At 40.2% G+C, this 25,327-nt stretch overlaps 1 protein-coding gene across 1 annotated transcript in view; it reads left to right on the top strand.

Annotated features, from left to right (window-relative positions):
• Positions 1-25,327, top strand: part of LOC109955193 (LIM and calponin homology domains-containing protein 1) — a 74,480-nt gene that overhangs the window by 19,020 nt on the left and 30,133 nt on the right. Inside the window, exons 2-5 of the mRNA XM_020591113.1 lie at positions 7,829-7,899; positions 10,293-10,362; positions 19,174-19,280; positions 22,887-22,917. Coding sequence (XP_020446769.1) covers positions 7,829-7,899; positions 10,293-10,362; positions 19,174-19,280; positions 22,887-22,917 — 279 coding nt within the window. The remainder of the gene's footprint in view (positions 1-7,828; positions 7,900-10,292; positions 10,363-19,173; positions 19,281-22,886; positions 22,918-25,327) is intronic.

Here is a 25,327-nt window from a genome sequence, read left to right as displayed (position 1 = left end):
AGAAACAGGTGGCTTAACTGAGTTAAAATACAGTATGTCCTGACACACCATGCCAGAAAGAGCCATAGTGTAACTTGTGTTTTATATTTTATTTCTGTAGTGTTGATGGAACTAAACTAGATTTAAGTTAAATGCTCTAGAACAGCTACATCTGCTGCTCATAAGTATCTTACATATTCAAGGACAATAAGAAGAGAGAGCGTTTTCCACAGATGACCTGTGAATGTTTATAAGGTGATGTAAACACCATGAGACCGGCTACAAAGTGGTGTCATATTACGCTGTGTGATAATGAGCTGCATCTGTTACTTTTGGCAACCAGTACCTTGATATGTCTTGTTGCTTTAAAACAAACGGCTCAAAGAAACCTCAGTATCTGTGCCCAGATACAGGTGTATGGTTGGATAACTGTAGAATAGTTCAGAGCCTTGGGGGGAAGAGCCGTGTAAATAATGACAGTATATCAAATATCAACTATAATGTCAGACGTTACCATAAACCCGCCTTAGAGGCAGTGTGCAGCACTTGTAAGTCAGAAGCTTGGTCTACTGTATGTTTTTCATCCATTAAATAAAGGTCTTTGCTAATATACTGAAGTTCGAGAATTCAGCCACACATGAACCAAACCTACAGGTTGTCTCCAGATTTACAGTGTGAAGACAGACAGCAGACGGACATTCATTCAGAGCTCTTCAGTTCATCTACACGCAGTGGGCCTGTCTCCAGAGACAGAGGTGTGACGTTGAAAACAGCTCCATCATGGGGAAATGTGTTCCTGCAGGTGGTGCAGCTGACAGAGCAGCAGGCCCCAGGGCGCTGTTATTAGACTGCTACCAATTTAACGTGTCACTGATGATCATTTTTTAAAATAATTTCAGATGTTTGTGTGATTACAGCATGCTGACCGTGCTGGCAAGTTTTTTTTTTTTTTCATTATTCAGTCTGTGTTTAAATATTTATTTGGACCACTTCTGATTGTCTCGTTGGTTGTGTTGTGAGAATGAACCAGCTGTCCATCGCGATCTTGATGTATTGAAGTGCCCTTGAGTTAAAAAAAAACAAAAAAGAGTGCTACCTGACTTTATAATGAATGGTTTCAATGGAAATCACCTCCAGTCTTTGTAAACATAATGCAGCTTCTGCTTAGATGAAGCCAGGGCATCTCGCTGAGTAGGAGCAGTACATGACTCATTAGTGGTTGTGTAAGGTTTCCCACACCAGATGACTCTCACAGGATCCACCGTGTGCCTGGGAACATTTGTGCTTTTCTGACTAAAATGAAAGAGCAACAAAAGGAAGTGTGTTTTTTATTACGTAAAAATTAGTGAGGAATTTGAAAAGGACAGACTCCTCACATTCTTCAGTGTGTTATAACCAACTTCATTATACTGTGAGCTGCTGTGAAATGTGTATACAGTAGAAACTGAGAAACGATCTGGTAGTCTGGAATTGTTCACTTAATATATTGTTGCTACAAATTGTGTTTAACTGATCTTGCTCGGCGAGATCTCCCTCTGCTTTTGAACAGCACGCTTATTTATGTCTTGGTTTCCTTTTTGTTCTGCTCTGCATGACTACAAATCAACATAATTCATTGCTCCAGCCTATAGTGTGTGGTTGGCACATGTGAATGGTAAACTTGTGGTGATCCAGTATGGAGGTCTTACATAAAACTGTCCTACAGCCAACTTTTCCTCATATTTCTAAAAGTTTTGTGGCTCAATTCTTTTTAAATGAATGTTTGGCCTTTTACTCTGTCAGAGCTCGTTATTCTTGTTTTGCACGGTGGCCTTCCAAGATGTTAGGAATCACAGGTTTTATTCTGTGAAACACAGAAGGCTATCAAATCAGAAAAATAATAGAGCCTAAACCAGTCTGCTGTCATCAAATAGGCATACTGTATGAATATTACCTCAGAAGCCGTGGCCCAACTCTGGGATTGGACTGCTGCGGTCCAGTGCTGATTCCACTATATAATACCATGCCAATTATGCCCTATTAACTGTCATTACCTGTGATGATCTCTGTTTCATAATACTCTTTTGTTCATTGTCCCTGGCTTGGACAGTGACTCTGCTGTGGTTTAAGCTCGGTTCAGTTTAAATCTTCCACTGCTTCCTCAGGGTGGTAGGTCTCAACTCCAGGCAAAAAAAAAAAAACTGGGATGTTTCCATTCGGCTTCTAAACACATGCAAACATCAAATGTTTGGGCTAATGTGTTTGTAGATGTATGTATGAGTAAGTGCTGTTTGTAAAAGTGAGTCTTTTGGTTTGTATCGGTTAATAAATACCATGAGTCACAGTTCACTTACTGTGTGAATGTGGTTGTTTGGTCATAGCTCTGGCTCTTACTGCAGTATGTACACTGTCTTCAGATTAGTAGTGAATGTTTGTATCTGCAACTGACTGTGGTGATTTAGCAGTGATCTGCCAGGTAGGCTTTTGAAGCCCAAATCTTAAACCTCTGCCAACTCAGGGAGTTGTGTGCTAAAATTAGGTAAGGAGGAAAAGATACACAAGATATTCTGTTTTACAGGCCCAGGTGCCTTAAGTACTTGTCTGCTGCCTGGAAAGGAGAGTGTATTTAGTATTTGATTCTCACATTTATGCTAGAAAAATGCCATATCAAGCCCATAACAATATTTGATGTTGTCATGTTTTGAAGGTCATCATTAACATGTTATTCTCCCAGCTTTATTTTTGGCTTCTTCTGAAGGCAGACACTCCACCTGCAGATCGCTTTCCCCAGGGCCACTTCAGTAAGATGGAAAATAAATTTAATGTTGGGCGGCAGCTAGTGATTATTTTTATTTTGTAATAATCTGCGGCGTAGTTTCCCGTAGCACAAGGTGATATCTGTCAAGGCTGTAGCATTATGATGCTTTCAAATAGACTTTGTACCACCAAATGATCTCTTTAATAACCCCCCCCCCATCAAAGTCCCCACTCCCCTTTTGCTCCCCAAGTCCATTTACCAACATCCCAAGACACCAAGCACAAAGCAAGCAGTCCATAGTCACAATAGAGGATCCTCGTGGTGGCAGCTTGTGAAAAGGTCCAGATGATTGATCACATGCTGATACTACTCCCGACCTTTGGCTGAACTTGTTGAAACTCATAAATTTAGGGGAATTGGAGCCAGAGGGACTTTTTATGCGACGAGTCAGATGTTATCAATTGTAATACTTCTGTAAAGATTGAATCCACTGTACAATATTAACAACTAGGCCCCGTGTTTCTCTGCCAGAGCGGAGTTTTGCCTTGTCACGAGTCAGTTGATGTGGGTTTCGTTTTAGGTCAGTATTAGTGAATGGCAATGTTGCACACTGTTGCTTTTGGACTGTTAATTAGAAGCATTTAGAGATTAAGCTCCCTTGCCAAATTGAATTAGTGAAATTATTGGTTGCGGGCCAGAAGGCGTGTTTACATGTGTTCTTAAAGTGGGACGCAGTGTTTTGGATTCACTCAGGATTATGCAACACACTTAAGACAACATCCTGTATAGCAGACTGCTTTAAACTGCAGGCATGTGGGTTGTGTTTATGTTCACCAGCCCTTGAGCTAACAGCTGTCAACACTTTATCTGGCAGGCTGTACTTTGCCTCAGGGCCTTGAAATAACTAGTGTTTCCCCAGGCTGCAAAAAAGCCTGTTTGCAAACCTTATTGGTCATTAATTTGGGACAAGTAGCCGTCCTGTGGTGGCCCTGTGAGACTACTGCCACACTGCAGTGGATCCGTTTTCACAGGCCCTCAGGGTGGAGGGATTGCGGTATAATGGTTCAGACTGGCAGAAAAAGTACTGATACAGCTATGAGCCACGAGGGATGATACACAAGAGCATCCTTTGCTGAAGTATTTTATGGACCAATGTGCCCCTTTATCAGAAATCAGCTGGGTGACTGGATGTTTCAGATGAAGGAATGGAGGAAAGGATGTTTCATGTATCTAAAAAGGTGAACTTCTTGAAACCCTCGATTTCTCTCTTCCCACATTTTTTTCTTGCATCCTACATGGGAGGGACTAATACCCAAGGACAGGATGCAAGTGAGGGAAATGTGGATGCAGTTCTGCACGCCAGACATGATCCTCACTGGTGTTTTATCTCTCAGATCATGAAAGCAGTGTCTCTCAGGAACATTCTGTTTAATAACTCACCAAAGCAAACAAATCGATTCACACACTGGTGCTCCTCCTAGGAACGAGGATTTGACAAAAAGTTCAGTCTACTTCTGCAAAGTTCATTCATGCATTTATAAACTAACAGAGATTTCCTTTCTTTGTGGATACCAAAGTGATAGTGATGGTCACTTTGGACATGAATCCATGAGAATAACTTCGCTCTGGACATGAAGGGTTTCCAAAAGGAAGGAAGTGAAATGGAGGGAAAAAAGCCAACCGGCATCGTTTGATTGTCTGTGAAACAATGCAGGTTACATTCCTCTGAAAACAACAAAAGCAACACATTCCTTTTTTTATTTGAGTTCCCTCACATGACCCTGCAGTGGTCTGAAAACATGTTTGGATCCAGAGGTTTCCAGCATTTATAGGAGGCATCTTTCCTTTAGAAGTGTTTGCTTAAAAGCTTTTTAAAAAAATTCTAACATGTTAATATTGATTATTGTTCTCTATTGTATTGCTCCCTTCAGTAGATTTGATGCTGGTGGGGTGATTTAGTGTTCAAATGACTTATGTTCAGTGTACACTGTGCCCTTAACCTACAGTAAACACTTATTTGCATGCAAATGGAATCTATCACCTCCACTTTTCTAGCAGTGTTCTGTAGCTCTAGCTTCCTGCTGTAACTCAAGGTGTTTTATTCATTTTATTTTAGTGAGTGCTGGACCAAAGGGTCTGTTCTCACTGTATTATAAAACAGCCTAGTATGTTCACGGCATATATTTTACCCTATACGTTACCTCGACCTAAGCGTTCCTCTGGCCAAACAGGCGTTTCATGTACATCTGTTGCTTATGAGAGCAACACGTGTACATGAATAAAGCTTTGTAGCAGCTCTGCAGTCACTGACAGCAACATAATGAGGAAGCCAAACTCCACAGTTCAGACTGTCATGGTCAGAAGAGATATCGTATGAACCACAAAGGACAGAATTGTAACTGGCCTAACCTTTGCAACACTGGCTTCCACCTGGAGGTTTTGGCCCACCAGAGGCCAATGAAATGATATTTTGGATTCAGCAGATGTGCAAAAATATTTAAAATACTTGGAATGATTTTGATGTCTGTGTCTTTTCATTGTGAAATTACAGTATTTGTATGATCAGTTGGTGTGTCCAATTGGAACCTTATTAACCCACCTGTAGGAAAATTTAGTTTCTTTTATTTGCATGAGAAAATTTTCCAGATAGTTTTTCAGCTGAGTAACAACAGTGTCATTTTCTCTTCTTTTGCTGTACATAGGTAGTCTGGCATTATAACCTCCTTATGCACTCATTGACAAGGTTTGTGGAAACTGACCATGTTATTGTATGATGAGGGATTCAGGGTGCCACTACATAGCCAGGTAGTAAAAGGTCATCCAGTTTTTGCAGACACTGTACTAACATCCATCTGAAACATTTATTCAGGAGCTCCTAAATCAAGGTCATCTACTCAGCTGCAGATTTTTTTTTTTTTTTTGAGCTGCAGCTATAAAAGTATCTAGGCCACGAAATCTTTAGTGAGGTCAGACCATAATATATTAGTGTCTTGTGAACAAAACCAGACAATGCATTGAACCTGTGGTGGCTTTACATGTAAAGTGAAGACCTGTGCATGTTATTCATACAAGATTAAGGAATGATGAACTATCTGGGAATGTTATTCTTGAGTATATAAAATATGGAACTGTTAACTGACAAACTGTGGAATCAGGGGTCTGCTGTCATTTAGTCCTACTGCTTCACACAAAGAACTGAACATTTCTTAGTGGCAGATCTGGAGACAGAATTAATCTCACTGATCAAGTTAAACCTCAGTGGGTTGAGCCAAAGATGTTTTTCTGGCCAAGTAACATCAGCCTGAAGCCCAGTGTAAAAGGCAGGAGGAAGATGATTACCATTAATCCTGGTACTCCTGGTAATCCTTTAACTAGTCGGCTAGTCTAAGTTTACACAGGCTCTGATAGCCTACAGGTGTTTAAAGGAATAATTCAACTTTTTTTTGGAAATGCACTAATTTGCTTCCTTCCCTAGAGATGAATGAAAAGTGAGGTCCCATGTCTGCCAATAAATTTGTAAATATGCTGGAGCCAGCAGCCAGTTACTTTAGCATGCATGAAGACTTGATATGGGGAAACTGTTAACCTCAGCTGACATCATCCACCTGTCTCTACCTGTTCACTTCACTAATGAGCACATTATGTTTCTGCTGTTTGATCCATACTGTATGAAAATCAAAGTGTAGAAGCATCAATTTGTGCTTTTACAGATGATGACTTCATAGTGATGAGACTCCAGGACTGCAGCAGGCCAAGAAATGGTGATTATCAATGCAGCTGCAGATGCTCATGAGCTTCGGAGGTCATGAGTGCATTGTCAGGAAAAAAATGTGTTCAGTGAAGTGTGTGCTTTTTAAAATTCTTTTAGCAGTGTTTCCATTCACGTTGCCACTGGAGTAGCTCTGCCTGCTGATATTTAATTCATAGCAAGTCCATAAATTGTAGTCGTAGAGTGTGTGTTTCGTGGACCTTATGTTTGTACTGTGGGGCAGACTTTGAGACTCACTCACTAGTTTTGTGCTGTTGGCACCAGACACACAATGCCCTGTACACAAGTGTTGCCGCAGTAGTGGCAGTGAATGTCAGGATACACAGAAAATCTATGCCACATTCATTTCCCTGGCACCAAACATTACACCCCCCACCCTCCACTGTAGAAATGAGGCCTACAGTCAGCTTACAGTGCACACAGACATACAGCAGTTCATGTCTTTTGTAACAGGTCCAGGGTCCCCAGTGAACCAAGAACGTGAGAGAACACGTTCAGACTCAACACGAGTCAGGCCAGACACTCTACATCATGGTACTTACAGCTGTGAAAATACATGTAAAAGAAACTGCCTGGATATTTAATCTTGTAATTGTTTTAGTTTCCAAACCATCAGCCAGAAGGAGGTTCCCCTCTCTCTATGGCCAAAATGTCTGCTAGTGGGAATACATAGATTTTAAGTGGTTTTGGTCCTAAAGTCTTTCAGCTGCAGATTTTTTTTTTTTTTTTTTTTGAAAAGGGGGAAAAGGGAAGAAATCAGCAATTGGGATTAAACTTGTTTCATAATCTTTGCTGTGACTCAATCTCACACAGTTCTGGAGCTACAAGAGTCTACAGGTTTGCTGCCCGACGGTTTCCTGCACTTAAATATCTCACAACAAATAAGGAGCATTCGTATGTGCTGTATTATCCCAAGAAGAGAGCACATGCCTCATTACATTGTAGTCATGTAAATACATGCAGCTTCTCCTTCTTGGAGGGTCTGAGCAACTATTACCTGATAAATCCCCTGTCACGCCATATTAGCCTGCCCGAGCCATTCGGTTGGGATGATTGCAGATTATGTCAAGCTTGTTAGTGTTTAGCACTGTTAACCAGAGAGGGACTTGATATACAGCTGGCTGCTCTTTGTGCTTTTCTCCATACCAATCCCAGGATTTACTCTTAAGGAAGACGTGAGCAGACTGCAGATAAAGGCTGTTACGCTTGTTTCTTTGTTTCCAAGTGGAGTTTTTGTCTAGACTTTAGAGTCAAACTGAAATGATCTTTTGATATCCAGTTTTTGATCAGGAGCCCTCCTGCTGTTATAGTTTGCTAACTCACTACTTTTGTTGTCTCTCTAGGCTGTGACAGGAAGATGCTTTGGTGACAAGGATTTCAGAGGAGGTTTGGAGAACGGAATACTGCTCTGCGAGTGAGTCCTGAATCATTTTTATTTTTGTCTGACTTGTTTTAGTAATCAGACTGTCCTTTAGGTGTCTCTTAAGTTCATGCCTTTGTTACTCTTACTTTCTTGAAGAAAACAATGCTTTAACATCATCTGAGTGATCATGAAATATAGGTCAGAGAGAAGGAAAAGGATCATCACGTGAACCTACAATGGCCACTAGATTCAAAATTAATTGGCATTAGCAGTGAAACAGGATTCCTGTTGTAAGCGTACTGATGGTTGGAGGACTGTAGTGCAGTGACCAAAGAGACAGGCATCCTGTTGAAAAGTCTTCCGCTGTGTATCGATGAGACTGAAATCGCAGAGATGCTCGTACTTTCTTCATTCCGCAATCTTTGGTTAGCTATACTAGTCCGATGTTTGCTCACACAGTCTTGGTTGTGAATAAAGACATCACAACCAATTTAGCTGTGTCCCCACTGGGTTTGGAATTTCTGGAATACATAATATGGCACATCTACAGGTGCCATATTTCCATTCTGCCAAGGATGAAGGTGTAGTGAGGTGTAGGCCTCAACAGAAGTATATCAAAATTAAAACAAGTCACAGAGCTGTGCCAGTGCACCATGCTTTATTTACTTCATATTTTCAACTATCTTGCAGTTATCTAGAGATACTGTCACATTCCAGACCCTGAAAATCATAGTGATTTTTCAATGTGCAGCTCACACAATGGGGAAACGATATTAACAAACGTTGGCTATGTTAGGTGAATTTGTGGAGTCATGGCGTTTTCTGGTTCATGTATTCATCTGCAGAACATTACACGTAGTCTGATTTGTTCTGCCACTGTGTATTCCCCACCCCACCCCCCTCTCTCCAGAGGACACTGACGTCACATGTATGTCCTGGTTAATTTTCTAAATTAGTTTTCATTGCACTTTGTCCTATTTTGCTTTTATTTACTATACAGAGCAACGTCCAACTCAACCATGCATAAAAACATTTATGCATTATTCTTGCAATATTAGTAATTCTTTAGAAAAATGTTGTCACTTTAAAAATAAAAGATAAAACATGGTTTTATACAATAACCAATGCATGTATAGGTTTCACCACAGAAACTCCTTGTAGATGGTGTATTCGCAATCCAACCACTTCCATTTATACACCGTGAAGCTTCTCTGATGTTCTCATCCAATCTCATCTCTCACCAGACACTTTTACAATGGGTAAAAGCCTACAGAGCATTCAGGGACATTTAAACAGTGTATTATTAGTATTAGAAGTATAGCATTAGTATAGGTTTTCAGGGCTGGGCCTGAATATCTGACCATTTGGATTCGTTCATTGGATAAGTGATCAGTTTTCAGTATTAGTATTCAAATATTCGACCCTCATATTGTTTGAGATCATCAGTATTATTCAAAAACTTAGTTTCCATCACATACAGTCCATTCCTCTCTGTTACTTCACATTCCAATACATGGATTGCTATGTGTGCGCTGCAGTGCACCAGCAGTGATGTGCATATATGTGTGCACCGTGGTGTACAAACCCTGACCATTGTGCCTCAGCTTGTATTTTGCTTTAATATTCTGGATTAGAACAAACCAGTTATTTTTCCATTATGATCTAAATGAATCCTCTGTCAAATATAGGAGCTTGTTAAAACCTGAGCGTGTGATTTTACTGGGGTACAGCTGATCAGTACCGGGGCATCTGTTACATTAAATATTACACAATAACCTTCATTAGCTTTTTGTTTTGATTTTTAATCCAAAGTATTTCCAGATGGGCAATGAGGTATTTAAGATGCAGCACAATGGCTAAAATCACACATGCAATAGGATTTGACAAACTTTTTCCACAACAAACTTCTCTAAACAGAGTCATCTGCACACATGCTCAACACTCATACAGGGAAAAATCCATCTTAGGAGAGATGACAAACCCGAGATAGCCACTTGGTTAGCTTGTAATTTTTAGGAAAAATCAACAACAAGGAAAGGAACCTGCAAGATTCTTAACATTCCAGGAAATTTTCAGGAGTCTAAATATTGTATTTAGTGTTGCTCATTCTCTCACCTGCACATACTGAGAACACCCTTAGCCCAGGGTTGTTGAAAGTTATTCTGGGAAATGCACAACAGGAGTTCACCAAAACAGTGAATTACAGCACTTCATCACAAAACACATGCTAGAATGCCACGAACAGCACAGGGCAGCTTATATGTGACACTGTAAGCTTATCCAAGGGTAGATTTTTTGTGTGCAAGGCTGAATCATTACAGTGCTTTTCTAATGGAAACACACAGAAGATGAAACTGGAGACAGAGGGAGATGGAAGGAGGGACAAGGGTTTATTTATACAAATTTAGCTTGTGATGTCTTCTTCCCTGTTTGTCTTTTGTTAGGTTGCTGAGTTCAATTAAACCTGGTCTGGTGAAGAAAATTAACAGACTTCCGACACCTATCGCTGGCCTGGTAAGTCCTCCACTCACTCACCTTTTGCACCCAAGATCCAAAATTTCCACCAAAACTTCCTTCACTCGTTTGATCCTCTTGGACCTTTCAGCCAGACTGTCTCCTGCTTTAGGCCTTCCTCGTTGCATTGTTTTGTCTCTGTCTCCTCCTTTTCTTCATTTATTGTTTTTGCAAGCTGTGTCCGTTTCCCTCTCCAGGCCAACTTTTGATGTTACTCTTCTACAGTGCTCTCTAATGTTAGAAACTTGCTTTAATATGTCATCACCTTTGAAAAAAGTGCATACATTTAACCTCATGTTTTTCATACCCGTTCGGCTTTCAAAGGCTGAAACCTATTAGTGAAAAATATCCATACAACCTGACTTTTATTGTGTGCCAAAGGTCTGAAGTAAAGGGTGATGCCACATGTTTGATATTGCAGTTAACTGCTTTCTTCCGTGCCAATGTGGTTTAGGAAGAAAATCCTGGATACTATTGAACTACAGTTTCCCCCAAGGCAACAACTGGAAACATACACTGACAGTAATCTTAATGACTTGGACACACTTTACATTATAAACTATCAGTGTGTGGTTACAGATAACACGCAGCAGAAAGATCTCAGTTACAGTCTTCACAGCCAAGGTGTCGATCAGCAGCCACGTGTGACACTGAGTCTTTCACGGCTCACTTACTGTATGGTGTGACTATTCTGCATTGACTCGGCGCATCAGCAGATGCACTTGTGAAATATTCGGAATCACGACATCAGCATGACGTATTTGCTTGCAGGAGCATATCTTCCAACATCTGTTAATAGTTTTTTGCGTTGGAAAGTGAGTGAGGGTGCAGTAAAATTATAAAAAGCAGCTTTTTTTTTAAATTTAATAGATAGAAATTGTCACTCTTTCTTAAACCCTAAGCTGAATATTGTGCATTTTTATCCGTGCTTTTATTTAAGAATCTTAAGTATGTAGACGTGAGCACTGATACATTTCACTTGAATGCAGTGCAGTACAGTAGAGCCCTTTCAGGACGACCTGAGACCTTGATCTGGATGAAGTGGCCTTTCAGGGTTTGGACTGCCCTGTAAACAGAGGAACACTGAAAGTTGATAGCTTTGGGGCTCACAGTAAATGTGCTTCCTTCTCTCTTTCCTTCCTGACTGGCTCACCACACAACTTGGTTTGGCAGTGTCTTTTTATCAGTCAAATGACTAACTGGTTTCTTGGCCATGTTTTTAGCTCTAAAAATGAAATTTGCAGCTTGTTGTTGAGTTTTTAAGCAAAAGCGGGTCACTCATTTACTGCCTTGGCTCCTATTATTAAAATGTGACGCTATCATTCATACAGTATAAAGTACAGGCCACATTGGAGCAAAGAAACTACACTGACATGTTGTTGTGTCCAGTGTCCTTAAAGACACTGATGGAGATTGAAGTCAAGACAGTGTCCAACTTTTAAACGAGTTCCTATGAACAGTAATGACAAAGGAGCTTAAACACACGATGACAGAGGTTCTAGTACTGGCTGGGTGTATATGGATCATCCCATTGAGGCTTCTCTTGTTTTTTTTTCATGTGGTGGATAATAAACAGTGCACTGCTGATGATCCTGCCATAGCTTTTAAACCCACAAGCCTCTGTGCTCACTACATAATTCACCTTTGTGATTAGTGCATAAACTTCCACCAGTCTTCTTGCACCATTTTTGCATTCTCTTCTTCCTTTCTTAATCTGGTAGTGCTGTATTCATCACTGTAGTTATTTTTCTCTGTTTGTGGTCTAATGATCTGATTAGTCCATGTGCTCTGGTTGACAGCCACATGTTTTATAGGATTCACTTGTTAAGTGTGACATAACGTTTCACTTCCAGGTTCAAACTTTCCGAGGCCCAAATGGCAAAGTCTGTCACCCTCTATACAGTAACATCTCTGTTTTTAGTCAGGTGTCACTGACGCAAAAGAGGACTAAATTCTTTTGTGTAGCTGTTATATACATTGTATTATGTCTGACCTGTTTTTAATAGTTCCTAGATTTTACCGTTACATGTGCAATGTGTCAGTGTATAGTGTTTATGTTAACTTTGTGCTAACTAGCTAGCAACATTATGAGCCAGAACGGCACCCCTTTAGAAGTTTTATTTTTATTAAGCTAAATATTAATTTAGTAAACTATAGCCATTTCTTTTTCTCCTTCTCATTGTAAGAAAGTGGTAACATGATGGCTATCCTGTGATTTTTGATTCTGATCTATTGAAACTATGGGGAACACAACACTGCGTATACAAATTTAGCTTGTGATGTCTTCTTCCCTGTTTGTCTTTTGTTAGGTTGCTGAGTTCAATTAAACCTGGTCTGGTGAAGAAAATTAACAGACTTCCGACACCTATCGCTGGCCTGGTAAGTCCTCCACTCACTCACCTTTTGCACCCAAGATCCAAAATTTCCACCAAAACTTCCTTCACTCGTTTGATCCTCTTGGACCTTTCAGCCAGACTGTCTCCTGCTTTAGGCCTTCCTCGTTGCATTGTTTTGTCTCTGTCTCCTCCTTTTCTTCATTTATTGTTTTTGCAAGCTGTGTCCGTTTCCCTCTCCAGGCCAACTTTTGATGTTACTCTTCTACAGTGCTCTCTAATGTTAGAAACTTGCTTTAATATGTCATCACCTTTGAAAAAAGTGCATACATTTAACCTCATGTTTTTCATACCCGTTCGGCTTTCAAAGGCTGAAACCTATTAGTGAAAAATATCCATACAACCTGACTTTTATTGTGTGCCAAAGGTCTGAAGTAAAGGGTGATGCCACATGTTTGATATTGCAGTTAACTGCTTTCTTCCGTGCCAATGTGGTTTAGGAAGAAAATCCTGGATACTATTGAACTACAGTTTCCCCCAAGGCAACAACTGGAAACATACACTGACAGTAATCTTAATGACTTGGACACACTTTACATTATAAACTATCAGTGTGTGGTTACAGATAACACGCAGCAGAAAGATCTCAGTTACAGTCTTCACAGCCAAGGTGTCGATCAGCAGCCACGTGTGACACTGAGTCTTTCACGGCTCACTTACTGTATGGTGTGACTATTCTGCATTGACTCGGCGCATCAGCAGATGCACTTGTGAAATATTCGGAATCACGACATCAGCATGACGTATTTGCTTGCAGGAGCATATCTTCCAACATCTGTTAATAGTTTTTTGCGTTGGAAAGTGAGTGAGGGTGCAGTAAAATTATAAAAAGCAGCTTTTTTTTTAAATTTAATAGATAGAAATTGTCACTCTTTCTTAAACCCTAAGCTGAATATTGTGCATTTTTATCCGTGCTTTTATTTAAGAATCTTAAGTATGTAGACGTGAGCACTGATACATTTCACTTGAATGCAGTGCAGTACAGTAGAGCCCTTTCAGGACGACCTGAGACCTTGATCTGGATGAAGTGGCCTTTCAGGGTTTGGACTGCCCTGTAAACAGAGGAACACTGAAAGTTGATAGCTTTGGGGCTCACAGTAAATGTGCTTCCTTCTCTCTTTCCTTCCTGACTGGCTCACCACACAACTTGGTTTGGCAGTGTCTTTTTATCAGTACAAATGACTAACTGGTTTCTTGGCCATGTTTTTAGCTCTAAAAATGAAATTTGCAGCTTGTTGTTGAGTTTTTAAGCAAAAGCGGGTCACTCATTTACTGCCTTGGCTCCTATTATTAAAATGTGACGCTATCATTCATACAGTATAAAGTACAGGCCACATTGGAGCAAAGAAACTACACTGACATGTTGTTGTGTCCAGTGTCCTTAAAGACACTGATGGAGATTGAAGTCAAGATAGTGTCCAACTTTTAAACGAGTTCCTATGAACAGTAATGACAAAGGAGCTTAAACACACGATGACAGAGGTTCTAGTACTGGCTGGGTGTATATGGATCATCCCATTGAGGCTTCTCTTGTTTTTTTTCATGTGGTGGATAATAAACAGTGCAGTGCTGATGATCCTGCCATAGCTTTTAAACCCACAAGCCTCTGTGCTCACTACATAATTCACCTTTGTGATTAGTGCATAAACTTCCACCAGTCTTCTTGCACCATTTTTGCATTCTCTTCTTCCTTTCTTAATCTGGTAGTGCTGTATTCATCACTGTAGTTATTTTTCTCTGTTTGTGGTCTAATGATCTGATTAGTCCATGTGCTCTGGTTGACAGCCACATGTTTTATAGGATTCACTTGTTAAGTGTGACATAACGTTTCACTTCCAGGTTCAAACTCCCCCCAGGCCCAAATGGCAAAGTCTGTCACCCTCTATACAGTAACATCTCTGTTTTTAGTCAGGTGTCACTGACGCAAAAGAGGACTAAATTCTTTTGTGTAGCTGTTATATACATTGTATTATGTCTGACCTGTTTTTAATAGTTCCTAGATTTTACCGTTACATGTGCAATGTGTCAGTGTATAGTGTTTATGTTAACTTTGTGCTAACTAGCTAGCAACATTATGAGCCAGAACGGCACCCCTTTAGAAGTTTTATTTTTATTAAGCTAAATATTAATTTAGTAAACTATAGCCATTTCTTTTTCTCCTTCTCATTGTAAGAAAGTGGTAACATGATGGCTATCCTGTGATTTTTGATTCTGATCTATTGAAACTATGGGGAACACAACACTGCGTCATATTGAACTGAGGAGAATGAACCAAAGTTTGAACCCAGAAATAGAACGTTACATCACTACTTGGCAAGTGGAGAGCCATAGATCCTTGAATACAGCTTCCCCTTTTCTCCATAGCAAAAGTATACTGCAAAATCTATTGACTTAGTTATTTAATGATGTGTTTAGGTGGCAAGTCTTAATCTTTATTTAGGAAAAGCCAGATTTTTGCCAAAATTGAAGGAGGCGATTGTTTATTGAACAGGCTCTACAATTACAGGACAAAAACATGACATGACCAATAATAATAATAATGAATTCATCCATTAAATCCATGGAGGCTCGGAGCAACATGTAAAAGGTAAAGAAAAAGTTTAAATCACATCTTCTGGGTTAATTCCTGTGTGAATAATATGACCTTTTAAAGTTTCATAATTCAGTCTCTTGGCTTCCTGTGGCCTTGAAGGCCTTTGTCCTGCCCTTAATAAGTGAGAAACGCATAAACAAGGTCTCTGCTGTTATCTGGCCCATCGTAATAAAACACAGGCTACTCCCCCTTCCTCTTCCTGTTTGGGGGCTAATGGTAAAATGAGTCTCTGAGGAGTTTTGACTGTTCAGTAATAAGAGCAGCTACCTCAGTGCTTTGGCAGCTCGACCTGTGTGGCTCCCTGTTGGTCTGAAGAAGCTGGTTGTTGCGTGGTCTGTTCCCAGACGTGTCTGAGTCGACTGGTATGCTCATGCTTTACAGTGTGTAAACAGATACGCAGTGGAGATCACCCTGCAAGCTGAATGGTTGTAATTTACATGTTTACAAAGGTGTTATTTTCCAGACATCTGGTTTATGGTAACAGGTGTTTGTGTTACTTGTCAGTGTCACATGTAAAAACAACACTTCAGACTGTTGAAACTGTAAAACCTTCCTAATTCTAGCTTTAGGATTACAATTTTGAGATTAATTTGAGCGGTTATATGCTTTATTAGTGCTATGATATAATTTTGGCTGCCAGATTAGTTGCAGAACAACTTGCATCTTGGAGATGGAGAGGAGTTGACCTGAAAACTGTGACAGAATAAACAAGATGGAGTTAATAACAGCAGTTAATAATACTGTCATCTTTATTATTTATATATTAATAATCAAATTATGCATACTATATCCATGCATGTTTTTGATATGTCTACAATTAGCAAATATCAGACAATATATTGGTCTAACTAGCATATTTGCATAAAAATGCATATGATAACAAATATTATTTGTCAGAATATAGGTTCCTTCTGATGTAATGAGGTGTAGTTTTATATGAGTGAGTGGGACTTTTGAGGCACAGTGTAGTCTGGTTCAGTTATTTCTGGGTGTTATCCTTGGCAGAAGGGAAAAGAACTGGGACCATATCTTTGTTACCCAAGTGGCATGTTCCTTTATCATGAGCAGCTTCCTATGAAGTCCACCACAGACCAGAATCAGGCTGTGCTCTCAGTGAAGGTTTACCTTCTGCAAAAAGCAAAAGTTCTATCTACTTCTGTTTCCAAATAAGCTTTAACTTTTAATTCTTTTTTTAAACAGCTGTTTACTAATGACCATACATACACTGTACTGTCTTATACTTTACTAGGAACCCTGGTGGTTGATCTTCTGCCTTGCATACATTTTACTGTAACTTATTGCTTCATTTATGAACATAATTTTACAACATTGTTGTTATTTCCACACTGGAGATGATTTTTTGTCTAACTTTATTATGACTTTTTTGGAGCAGAGTGGACAGGGGCTTTGTTTTTGAGTCAAACATTCAGGTGTCAGCTCATTTCTTTGTGGTCAACACCCAGTTTCCTATGGCAGCAACCTGCAAGTCACAACAAAGTTAAAAACTCTGTGTGTTTTAAAGACCTGAAAAAAAAATCTGGTGGGCTAAAGTGGAACATAAAACGTTCCCACAAACTGTGTTCATTGTCACGCTTACTTTATCTATACTTAAAATGGAGCTGCTGGCCACCAGTGGAAGACAGAAGTGTTGACAACAAGAGCTGGTTTTGAAAATTTTAACCAATTTTGTCTCCAACAATATAAAAATTCAAGTTTTGGATTATAAGCAGTGAAACAAGAAATATGACTGATTCAGTAAGCAATAATTTAATTCTGAAATACTGAAGCCCAGTGAAAACCAGGGCTGCAGTCAGAGCTAGGCAGTAATATTAACATTTAAAAAATAGGCATTTCCTCTAGAAACACCGAATTTCTTCTCTGAACCCAAGACGCATACATGTGATTAATAATCATGATGATTAGAAGAACAATGTGTTCCTGCTTTCCTACAGCATGCAGCAGATACTGTGAAGAGATGTTTTTCATACAGAGGCTCTAAGGAGCTTTATGATAAAGAATCCTAATGAAATCTTACTGTATTTCTGATTATATATTGAAAGTGGAGTGCTTGAACATTTAGTGTTTTCAGATAGCACAGCAGCAAATCAGTTCTGTCTTGTATCTTCTTCATTAAGTGGCGTTTCATACAGCATGGAACCATAAACACTGAAACAAACAGTTGATGATTTAACTGGCTCATGTAGTGGCAGCTTGCATCATGGCAAAAAGGATCAATTTAGCCTGTGTTTGAAGAGTGTGCGTGTGCGTGTGTGTGTGTGTGTGTGGTATGAGGCACTACTCACACTGTGGGGAGTGAAACTTATTTACACATTAGCACTTTGGGGACTCGGCCCTCCTTGTGGGAACAGGTGCTGGTTACCACCATGTAAATGGCTGAGTTTTAGGGTGATGGCTTGGTTTAAGGTTAGGGTTAGGTAAGTCATGGTTATTGTTAGGTTAGGGGTGGGATAATTCTTTGGGAAATGAATGTAGGTCAATGTAAAGTCCCTACAAGGAATGAGTTAAAAAAAAAAAGTGTGTGTGAGATAGAGAGAGGCCCAGTTAATCCCACTGTAGGTGTGCTCTCCCTGGAGTCAAATGGTCAAAAGAGGAGATTACTGTGCCCTCTGTCAGCGAGATGATGTGTGTGTGTGTGTTTGTTCATTGGTGGGTGGGGTTACCTACTCAGGAGAGCAGAGGTGGCGCTGTGCCAAAAACACAGGAAGCTGCAGGGTGGGTTTTGTGGGGGTATTTTGCAACAAGTGGAAAAGGATCGTGAGAACAAGTGTTTCCAAGTGTGTGTGTGTGTGTGTGCATTTACGCAGTTGTAGCTAGTGCATGTATAATTACATCAGCTAGAGTGTACTAAATAAGTCTCTTGGTTTTGTGTGTCTGTGCTCTTGAAATGATGTATATTTAAGAATGCATTTTTTCTAAATGTGTGCATGTTGTATCTATATATACTGTATGTTCATTGTATTTGTGTTTTGGTGTGAGAGAGAGAGAGAGACCGCGAGTGCTTGAGTCGGTGAGGGTGGAGAGGAAACGGCGACGCTGATGGAGAGTGAGAGGGAAGGGCTTTGGCTGTAGCACTCTGACGGATAGACAGACACAGATACACACAGAGGGAGAACCTGGGAATGGGAGAGAAGAGCCCAGCTCAGGTTGCATCCAACAAAGAGTTTGTCAGTAAGCAAAGGAGTGAGAGGGAGGAAGAAGAGAAAGAAGACAGTTTTGGGGAAAAGCAGGTGAATGAGAGGTGAGAAACACTTAAAGGAAGCAAGAGGCGAAGAGTGAGAACTGAAGTCAGCTGCGAGAAGAAACATCCGAAAGTTGAGACGCAACCTGATGCTGTCACGTTTCTGTCAAGCAGGTATCATGACTTTCATGTTGTGTAGCGACTGTAGTTCTGCATACGTCCAATTATCTGTGAGGGTGCACTCTTGTGTTTCTATCTTTGTGAGGACCTTGTTGGCCAGTACCTGTCTTTGTTTGTATGAGGGTTAAAATGTGGTTTAAAGTTTAAGCCCATTGGCTTAATGGTGCATCCATAATGAGCAGGACATTACTTTCTCTTCTTCGTGTACTAGTACCACTGGTGTGTTTTCTCCAATAATTGCATGAATTAAAATGATTCAGAAATACACAAAGAAGTGTGTGTGTGTGTGTGTATGTCATGGGTGTGTTTGGGACCTTGTGCGGTTAATGTGACTGACCTCGCTTTGCCTTGTGCCGCTGCCGATATCATATTTAATGTGATGAAACTGTGTGTGTGTGTGTGTGTGTGTGTGTGTGTGTGTGTGTGTGTGTGTGTGTTCTGTGCAGGACAACCTCAGTGTGTTTCTGCGTGGCTGTGAGGAGTTGGGACTGAAAGGCTCCCAGCTGTTTGACCCTGGTGACCTGCAGGACACGTCGACACGCCCCACTGCCAAGTAAGTCTCAAAGCTTCAGTCTTACCTTTCAACAGGTGTTGAATCACTACTATTGTTACCACCTTGTAAAGATGAGGTATAACAGTTGATATGGACTTACAAGCTTTAATACTTTTGATCTTATCACATGATCTTCAGCAGATAGATTTTTTTTTTTTCCCAGTCGTTTCTGAAATGCAGTTTCTTTTTTTCTGAGCTCTTCATGGACTTCTTATCTTTGTCGGTTTCAAAGTTCAGCTTCAAAGTTAAGTCTTGAGCAGTGAACAAAATGGTCTTACCTCAAAGTTTAGTAACCGGTTTGAAGGTTTTGTGTGTTTTTGAAATGTTAATAATGAAGGAGGACTTATCTGACGTATCTGAAGACTTGTATGAACTGAGGGATGATGTCTGTATCTCTGGCTGTGTTGTTTCTTTGTGACACTGTCACCCCGTCTGGCACTCTCTCCATTAGACAATTGGCCAGTTCACAGCAAGACAAATAAGTAAATGAGACCCAATGAAAGTTTGTATGAGTCTGTGTCAGTAAAGCAACAATGACATATCTGTTAGACACAACTGGTCTGTGTCCAAGTCCAGCATAAGGCTTTATATCACGCACTGAACCGTGACTCCTTCTGTGTTGCTTGGAAACAAAGACAAGTGCATGTAGTTTTCTTTTTTTTTTTATATATATATGCACTGTGTTTGTGTAAAAGTGTGGGTGTGTCATTGTGTTTGTGGCATGTGCTATCCTCCTGCTGGCTGTGCATAAACAAGGTTTCATTCACAGAAGGGGTTAGAAAGGTGCTGCTGGAGATGGGGGGAGAGAGGGGGGGCAGCGTTGATGTTAGCTGGTCTCTGGAGGGGCTGCGTGACTGGTTCTGCCAGGACAAGAAAATCTTAGAAAGTGCTCAGGTGTGTGTGTGTTTAATGCATTAATGTTTTCAGTGCCTTGATTCTCAGCTTGTGTGCTGCGTTGTTGCAGTGATTCAGCTCCTAAAACCTGTCATTTTCAGTAACAAATCTACTTTTGCTTGTGACTTGGCTGCAGCTCTACGGTACAGTAATAATGAAATGCATTTTTAAACTGTCACTTTTTTAAGAAACCGATTTTAAAACTAAATCAAGCTAAGATGTTCATTCATTCCAAATCATTCAAATGCTGTTCCCTCATTTGAAATACCTTTTGGCTGTGGTCACACCAGATTGTGCGCCACTTTTTTATTGGTCTGAGACAGATTCACTGCTTGTTTCAAGTTTCAAGCTTTTGCAGAGTTCAGAGTTCACTTCCAGTCCAGTTTGAGAGAGGGTATGGGTTTGACCTGTCATTCAGGAAATACTGATTGCTTATATCTTTGCTCAGTTTACTGCTCGGCAAAATAATATAAGCAGCAGAGAAGTACAGGCTGCGCTTGGCTTCACTGGAAGAACGGGCATTACAGAGGCTCATGACAGTAAAGTGTCGGAGAAAACGCTGTATAATTTTCAGCTTGTGAAACGTCTTAGTGTACAAGCTGTGCTAACTCCAAACCTACTTTTTGTGTTTGCACGTGACTAAACTTTAAAAGGTGAAGTCTGATCTGCTCTGCTGTAATATTTTAAAGAATACTATAGGTGCGTTAGTTGGACTGTGTCTTTTTATGTGAAAAATAATCTCCATACTTAACAAATATCAATATACTCACTGTAGAAATATCAGAAATAAGAGGGACAATCCATACAGTTAGCACAGACCTGATAGAAACGTTGGTGACATTGTTGGAATGGCCCAGTGCTATTGTCAGTGGTTATGCAACTCTGTCCTAAAGGATGCTACTTTCTCACAGCTTGTTACCCGTGACAGGAAACTTTGTTTCCTGAGTCTCTCTGGACAGGTGTTTATTCATCCAGGAAACAGCTTTGGGCAGGAATGTGTAAAGACAGACAGGTTTTGGTACACTCTGAGCTCAGGCCTGAAATATGTCCTGTACCTGTGCTTGTTGGTGGAAAAAGATTTCCAAGTTGATGGACAGGGAGAGCAGAGCAGAGGAGAGGGAGGCTGTGTTTCTATGTAGCTGCTAAGCACATTTTTTAAATGACACAAAACACTAAATCCAAATGATTGTATTTATTTCTATTGACAGCTGGGTCCATTCATATTGATTAGGACCCAGTTGCTACTGCTCTTTGTTATCAGTGAGAAATGTAGAATATGTGATGTTTCCTCTAGAGTAAAGCCATGTGGTAATGTTAACAGAAACAATGATTTAACCACCCATCACACATCCCTGCCCCCTGCCCCAGCCATCTATCCTGCTGTCCATTTATCCATTTTGAATAAAACATGTCAGGACTTCTGAGGCCAGGTCTGACTTATTTGTAATTAAATAAGAAAGCCTACGTGATGAATTTCTTAGCCCTAGCCTTTTTTTAACATTAAATAAAAAAATTAAATCAAATCTTAAAAACCTGGATGTGGACACTGCTTTTAGAAATGAGGTGAGGTATAAATCATGGGTTGATTATTCAGTTTTTCCTACTACAGCACCCAACTGCCCGTTCTGTAACTTAAATTATCCTAGATCTTTGACATGATTTATGCTGTATTTATAGTTCAAGGACAGTGAGAATAATACCTCCCTATCAAGAATTTTCAAACTATATCATATATTGAATGTTTCTCACAATAATGTTTCTGTGTTTCACCGATGAATTAAAGTCTAAACCACTGATACTTACACTGATAAAGACAAAGGTAGACTGTGACAGATGTTCACACTGGCCGGGCCCCTAAATATGATCTAATACCTTTTGGAATCTGTTGTGTTCGTCCCTCAGGTTTATTTCTGTAAGGTAGCAGAGGAGAAAAGCAGCCTGTCTTCATGTTTGGGTTACACAGCATTCCCTTCAGCTACTTTCACCTCGCTCTTCTCCTCCTCTTACTCGTCTTTCTTTCTCAGGTCACTGTTGTCATGGAAAGCCCACACAAATACAACTTTGATGTCAGTTGTGTGATGAGTGAGTTTGGTATAAACAGTGTCATGGTTTCACCTCAGTCTTCTGAACTTTTTAAGACTAAACATTCATTGTACGTTTGTGAATGTTGCTTCATTATTAGCATTTTTTAAACACGTTATAATTCATCTTGTGATTTCTTTTGTATATCTCTTTTTTTTTTTTGTCATAGCTAAGGAGTGACATATTACTTTATTTTAAAAAGGGTCTCTCTTATGTCCAGGCTGCACAGATCTGTCATGGCCAGCAGTCACAGTTTAGGAAAAGGACGGTAAAAATGACAACAATTTTGTTTAGTTAACATTAAAAGAGAAATCCAGGTCTTATCTGGGTGTTGTCGTACCTCTGTGTGTATGTGTTTCAGTTTTTTCTGCCACTACTCTGTCTCTCTCTCCCTCTCTCTCTTAGTGTAGAAGTGTTTCCACAGCACAAGTACATTTGGTACTTTAAGTATATTTGAATGCCAATACTTTCATACTTCTACTTAAGTAGCATTTTGAAGGCAGGCCTTTTGCTTGTAGAGTATTTTTACACCGTTGTGTTATTTTTACTTAAGTAAACAATTTGAGGACTTCTTCCACAACTGCTGACTCTCTCTCTCTCTCTCTCTCTCTCTCTGTCTCGTTTTCCCAGAGGAAGCGACTGCAGCCGAAAGCTCAAGAATGTAAGTTTACTTCTGTATTGCAGTCGGATAATTTTTTGTGCTAAAGGTACATTTGAATGGAAACTGTTATTTTGGCTCAGTGTTTGTGTTTGCACTGTAGTTGTCACGGCAGCTTCTCTTATCGTGCCACATCCGGCTCTGGCATTTCTGTTTACCTTTCCCTCATTGTGTCTTAGTGTTCTTCTACTTAGGGTATATACATCTAATAGAATACAACTTCTACAATAAGTCTTTTGACTCTGCACTGCCTGCACCTATCATAGTTTTGACTTCTCTACTTTTGTCTGTGATACATTTCGTAGTTTTATTCTAATCACTGTGCTATTGAGCTATTCTGTTTTTTATTATTTCATTTTTACAACATGAGCCTGTAACTCCTATCATACCTGCTCTATATTCTTTTTTTGCATATGCCATCCGGTTTAGTTCTTTCTATTCCTCTTATTCTGATCTCTCTGCACTTGCTGCATTGTCATTTCAGTTATCCACTTATATGACCCTAGTGTTGCCTATGTTCACCTGAATACACCTCGACATCCTCTTCTCTTTTTCTAATAATTCTGCTTTAAGAAGTAGAAAACAGTGCTGGCCCTGCCCACTCTGCAGGCACAGCAGTGCTCGTCTCTCTCTCTCTCTCTCCCCCCCCCTCTCACTGTGGTGCTGGTGTGCACTGTACAAGTTAATGCATGTTGCTGCAGAGCTGGCCTGTGCCGCTAGCTCATTTAGCTGACTACACACAGGGACTGTCACATTAGCCAGTGTCTGCAGCAGTAGCAAAAACAAACAGCCTATAAACACCCAGCAGCCGGTGCTTTAGCAGGACCTGCTACTACAGTGTGCTCCTACACTATGGATGAGCCATGCAGACTCAGGCTGGGGACTAGGATTTGATAGCAACTGTCTCTGCAGCACATCAAACACTGAGAGGTGAAGGAACTGCACCAACAAGATTTTGCTGATGTGGTGATGTACTGTAGGTGTTGTTTAGCAAACTGATGGGGCTTTGAAGTAGAGACAGGTTATTACATGGATAGATGGAATATTTCTGGAGTCTGAGATGATTGTTGAGCAGGTGCAGGTGTGAACAAAGAGCTGGTTGTGTGTGTTATTATGACTAATTTTGATAAATTTTGAGACTATCAATATAGTATGTATCACCACAGGTCTGTGGACTGTGACGTGCTTAAATGTGTGTATGTATTCACACTGTAGGTGCATTTAGAGTTTACTCATGCTGTTGTGTTTGCATCACGTAAGTATGTTTACTCAGTGACGTGCTTAAATGTGTGTATGTATTCACACTGTAGGTGCATTTTGAGTTTACTCATGCTCTTGTGTTTGCATCACTTAAGTATGTTTACTCATGAAATAAAAACCTGACTGTTGTGTTTCACTGGAACCTCCTCGACAGGTCTTCCCACATCTACCAGAGCAGACCGCTGCTGGAACTGATGAGGCAAAGCATGACTTCACTGTCAGGCCTTTCATTTGTATTTCTGTCAGTCAAAACTCAGCTGACATGGTTTGTTTGAACTACTGTAGCTCACTGTGTGTCTCCAAGTTTCAGTCTTTGTAAGCTTGTTGTAGTTTGAGTTGCTGTTATAGCTGTGGCATGTTTTCCCACAGTGCAGTTTGGATCAGTATTAATTGCATTTAAAGTGTACTAGTAAACAGCTGAAACACACAGGGCTTTGACCCACTTCCAGTGGGAGTTGGCATGAATACGTTCATTACACTGGTGAAATAGAAGCAGTGCTCTGCTGGTTGGGATGCTAAGATGTACAGATGAGCCATAACCACAGTAGGGGCAGTAAGTACTGCATTAGCACAGTATCTGAATATCGGTGGTATTCTGTACGGTAGCAAGATGAAATGTCATGTGTCAGCGATTTACAAAAAAAAGGTGAGTTCTATGACTATAAATGCATCACCTGCAGTTTTGATCTACATTTGGATAGTTCTGCTTTGATTCATTTTCCACTGCTTTGAAGTGTCCTTGAGCAAGACATTGAACCCCTCCCAGCTGCAGAGCTGCAGCTCAGTGAGGCTAAAAGTTTAATTTCCCCTTAGGACTCAACACAGGATTACACAGCACTCATTTGGTTTTGTCCTGCTGCTGATCAGCCGATTAGTTCCTCTGCTTTTCCAGGAGTGTTCGAATGACAGAGGGTGCTCACATTGACAGTGTGACTGAAATAAACACATCAAATCAATATCAAATCAAATTTTATTTGTATAGCTGTAAATCACAACAAAAGCCATCTCAGGACACTTTACAAAGTAAGGTCTAGACCTTACTGTTATCAATATTATTACATAGGGAAAACCCAACAAATCCCCCTTGAGCAAGCACTTGGCGACAGTGGGGAGGAAAAACTCCCTTTAACGGAAGAAACCTCCGACAGACCCC

Source organism: Monopterus albus, unplaced genomic scaffold, assembly GCF_001952655.1.
Source record: "Monopterus albus unplaced genomic scaffold, M_albus_1.0 scaffold2.1, whole genome shotgun sequence".
In the NCBI taxonomy this organism is placed as follows: Eukaryota; Metazoa; Chordata; class Actinopteri; order Synbranchiformes; family Synbranchidae; genus Monopterus; species Monopterus albus.
The sequence above is the reverse complement of the archived record's forward strand: the minus strand, read 5'-3'. Positions and strand labels throughout refer to the sequence as shown.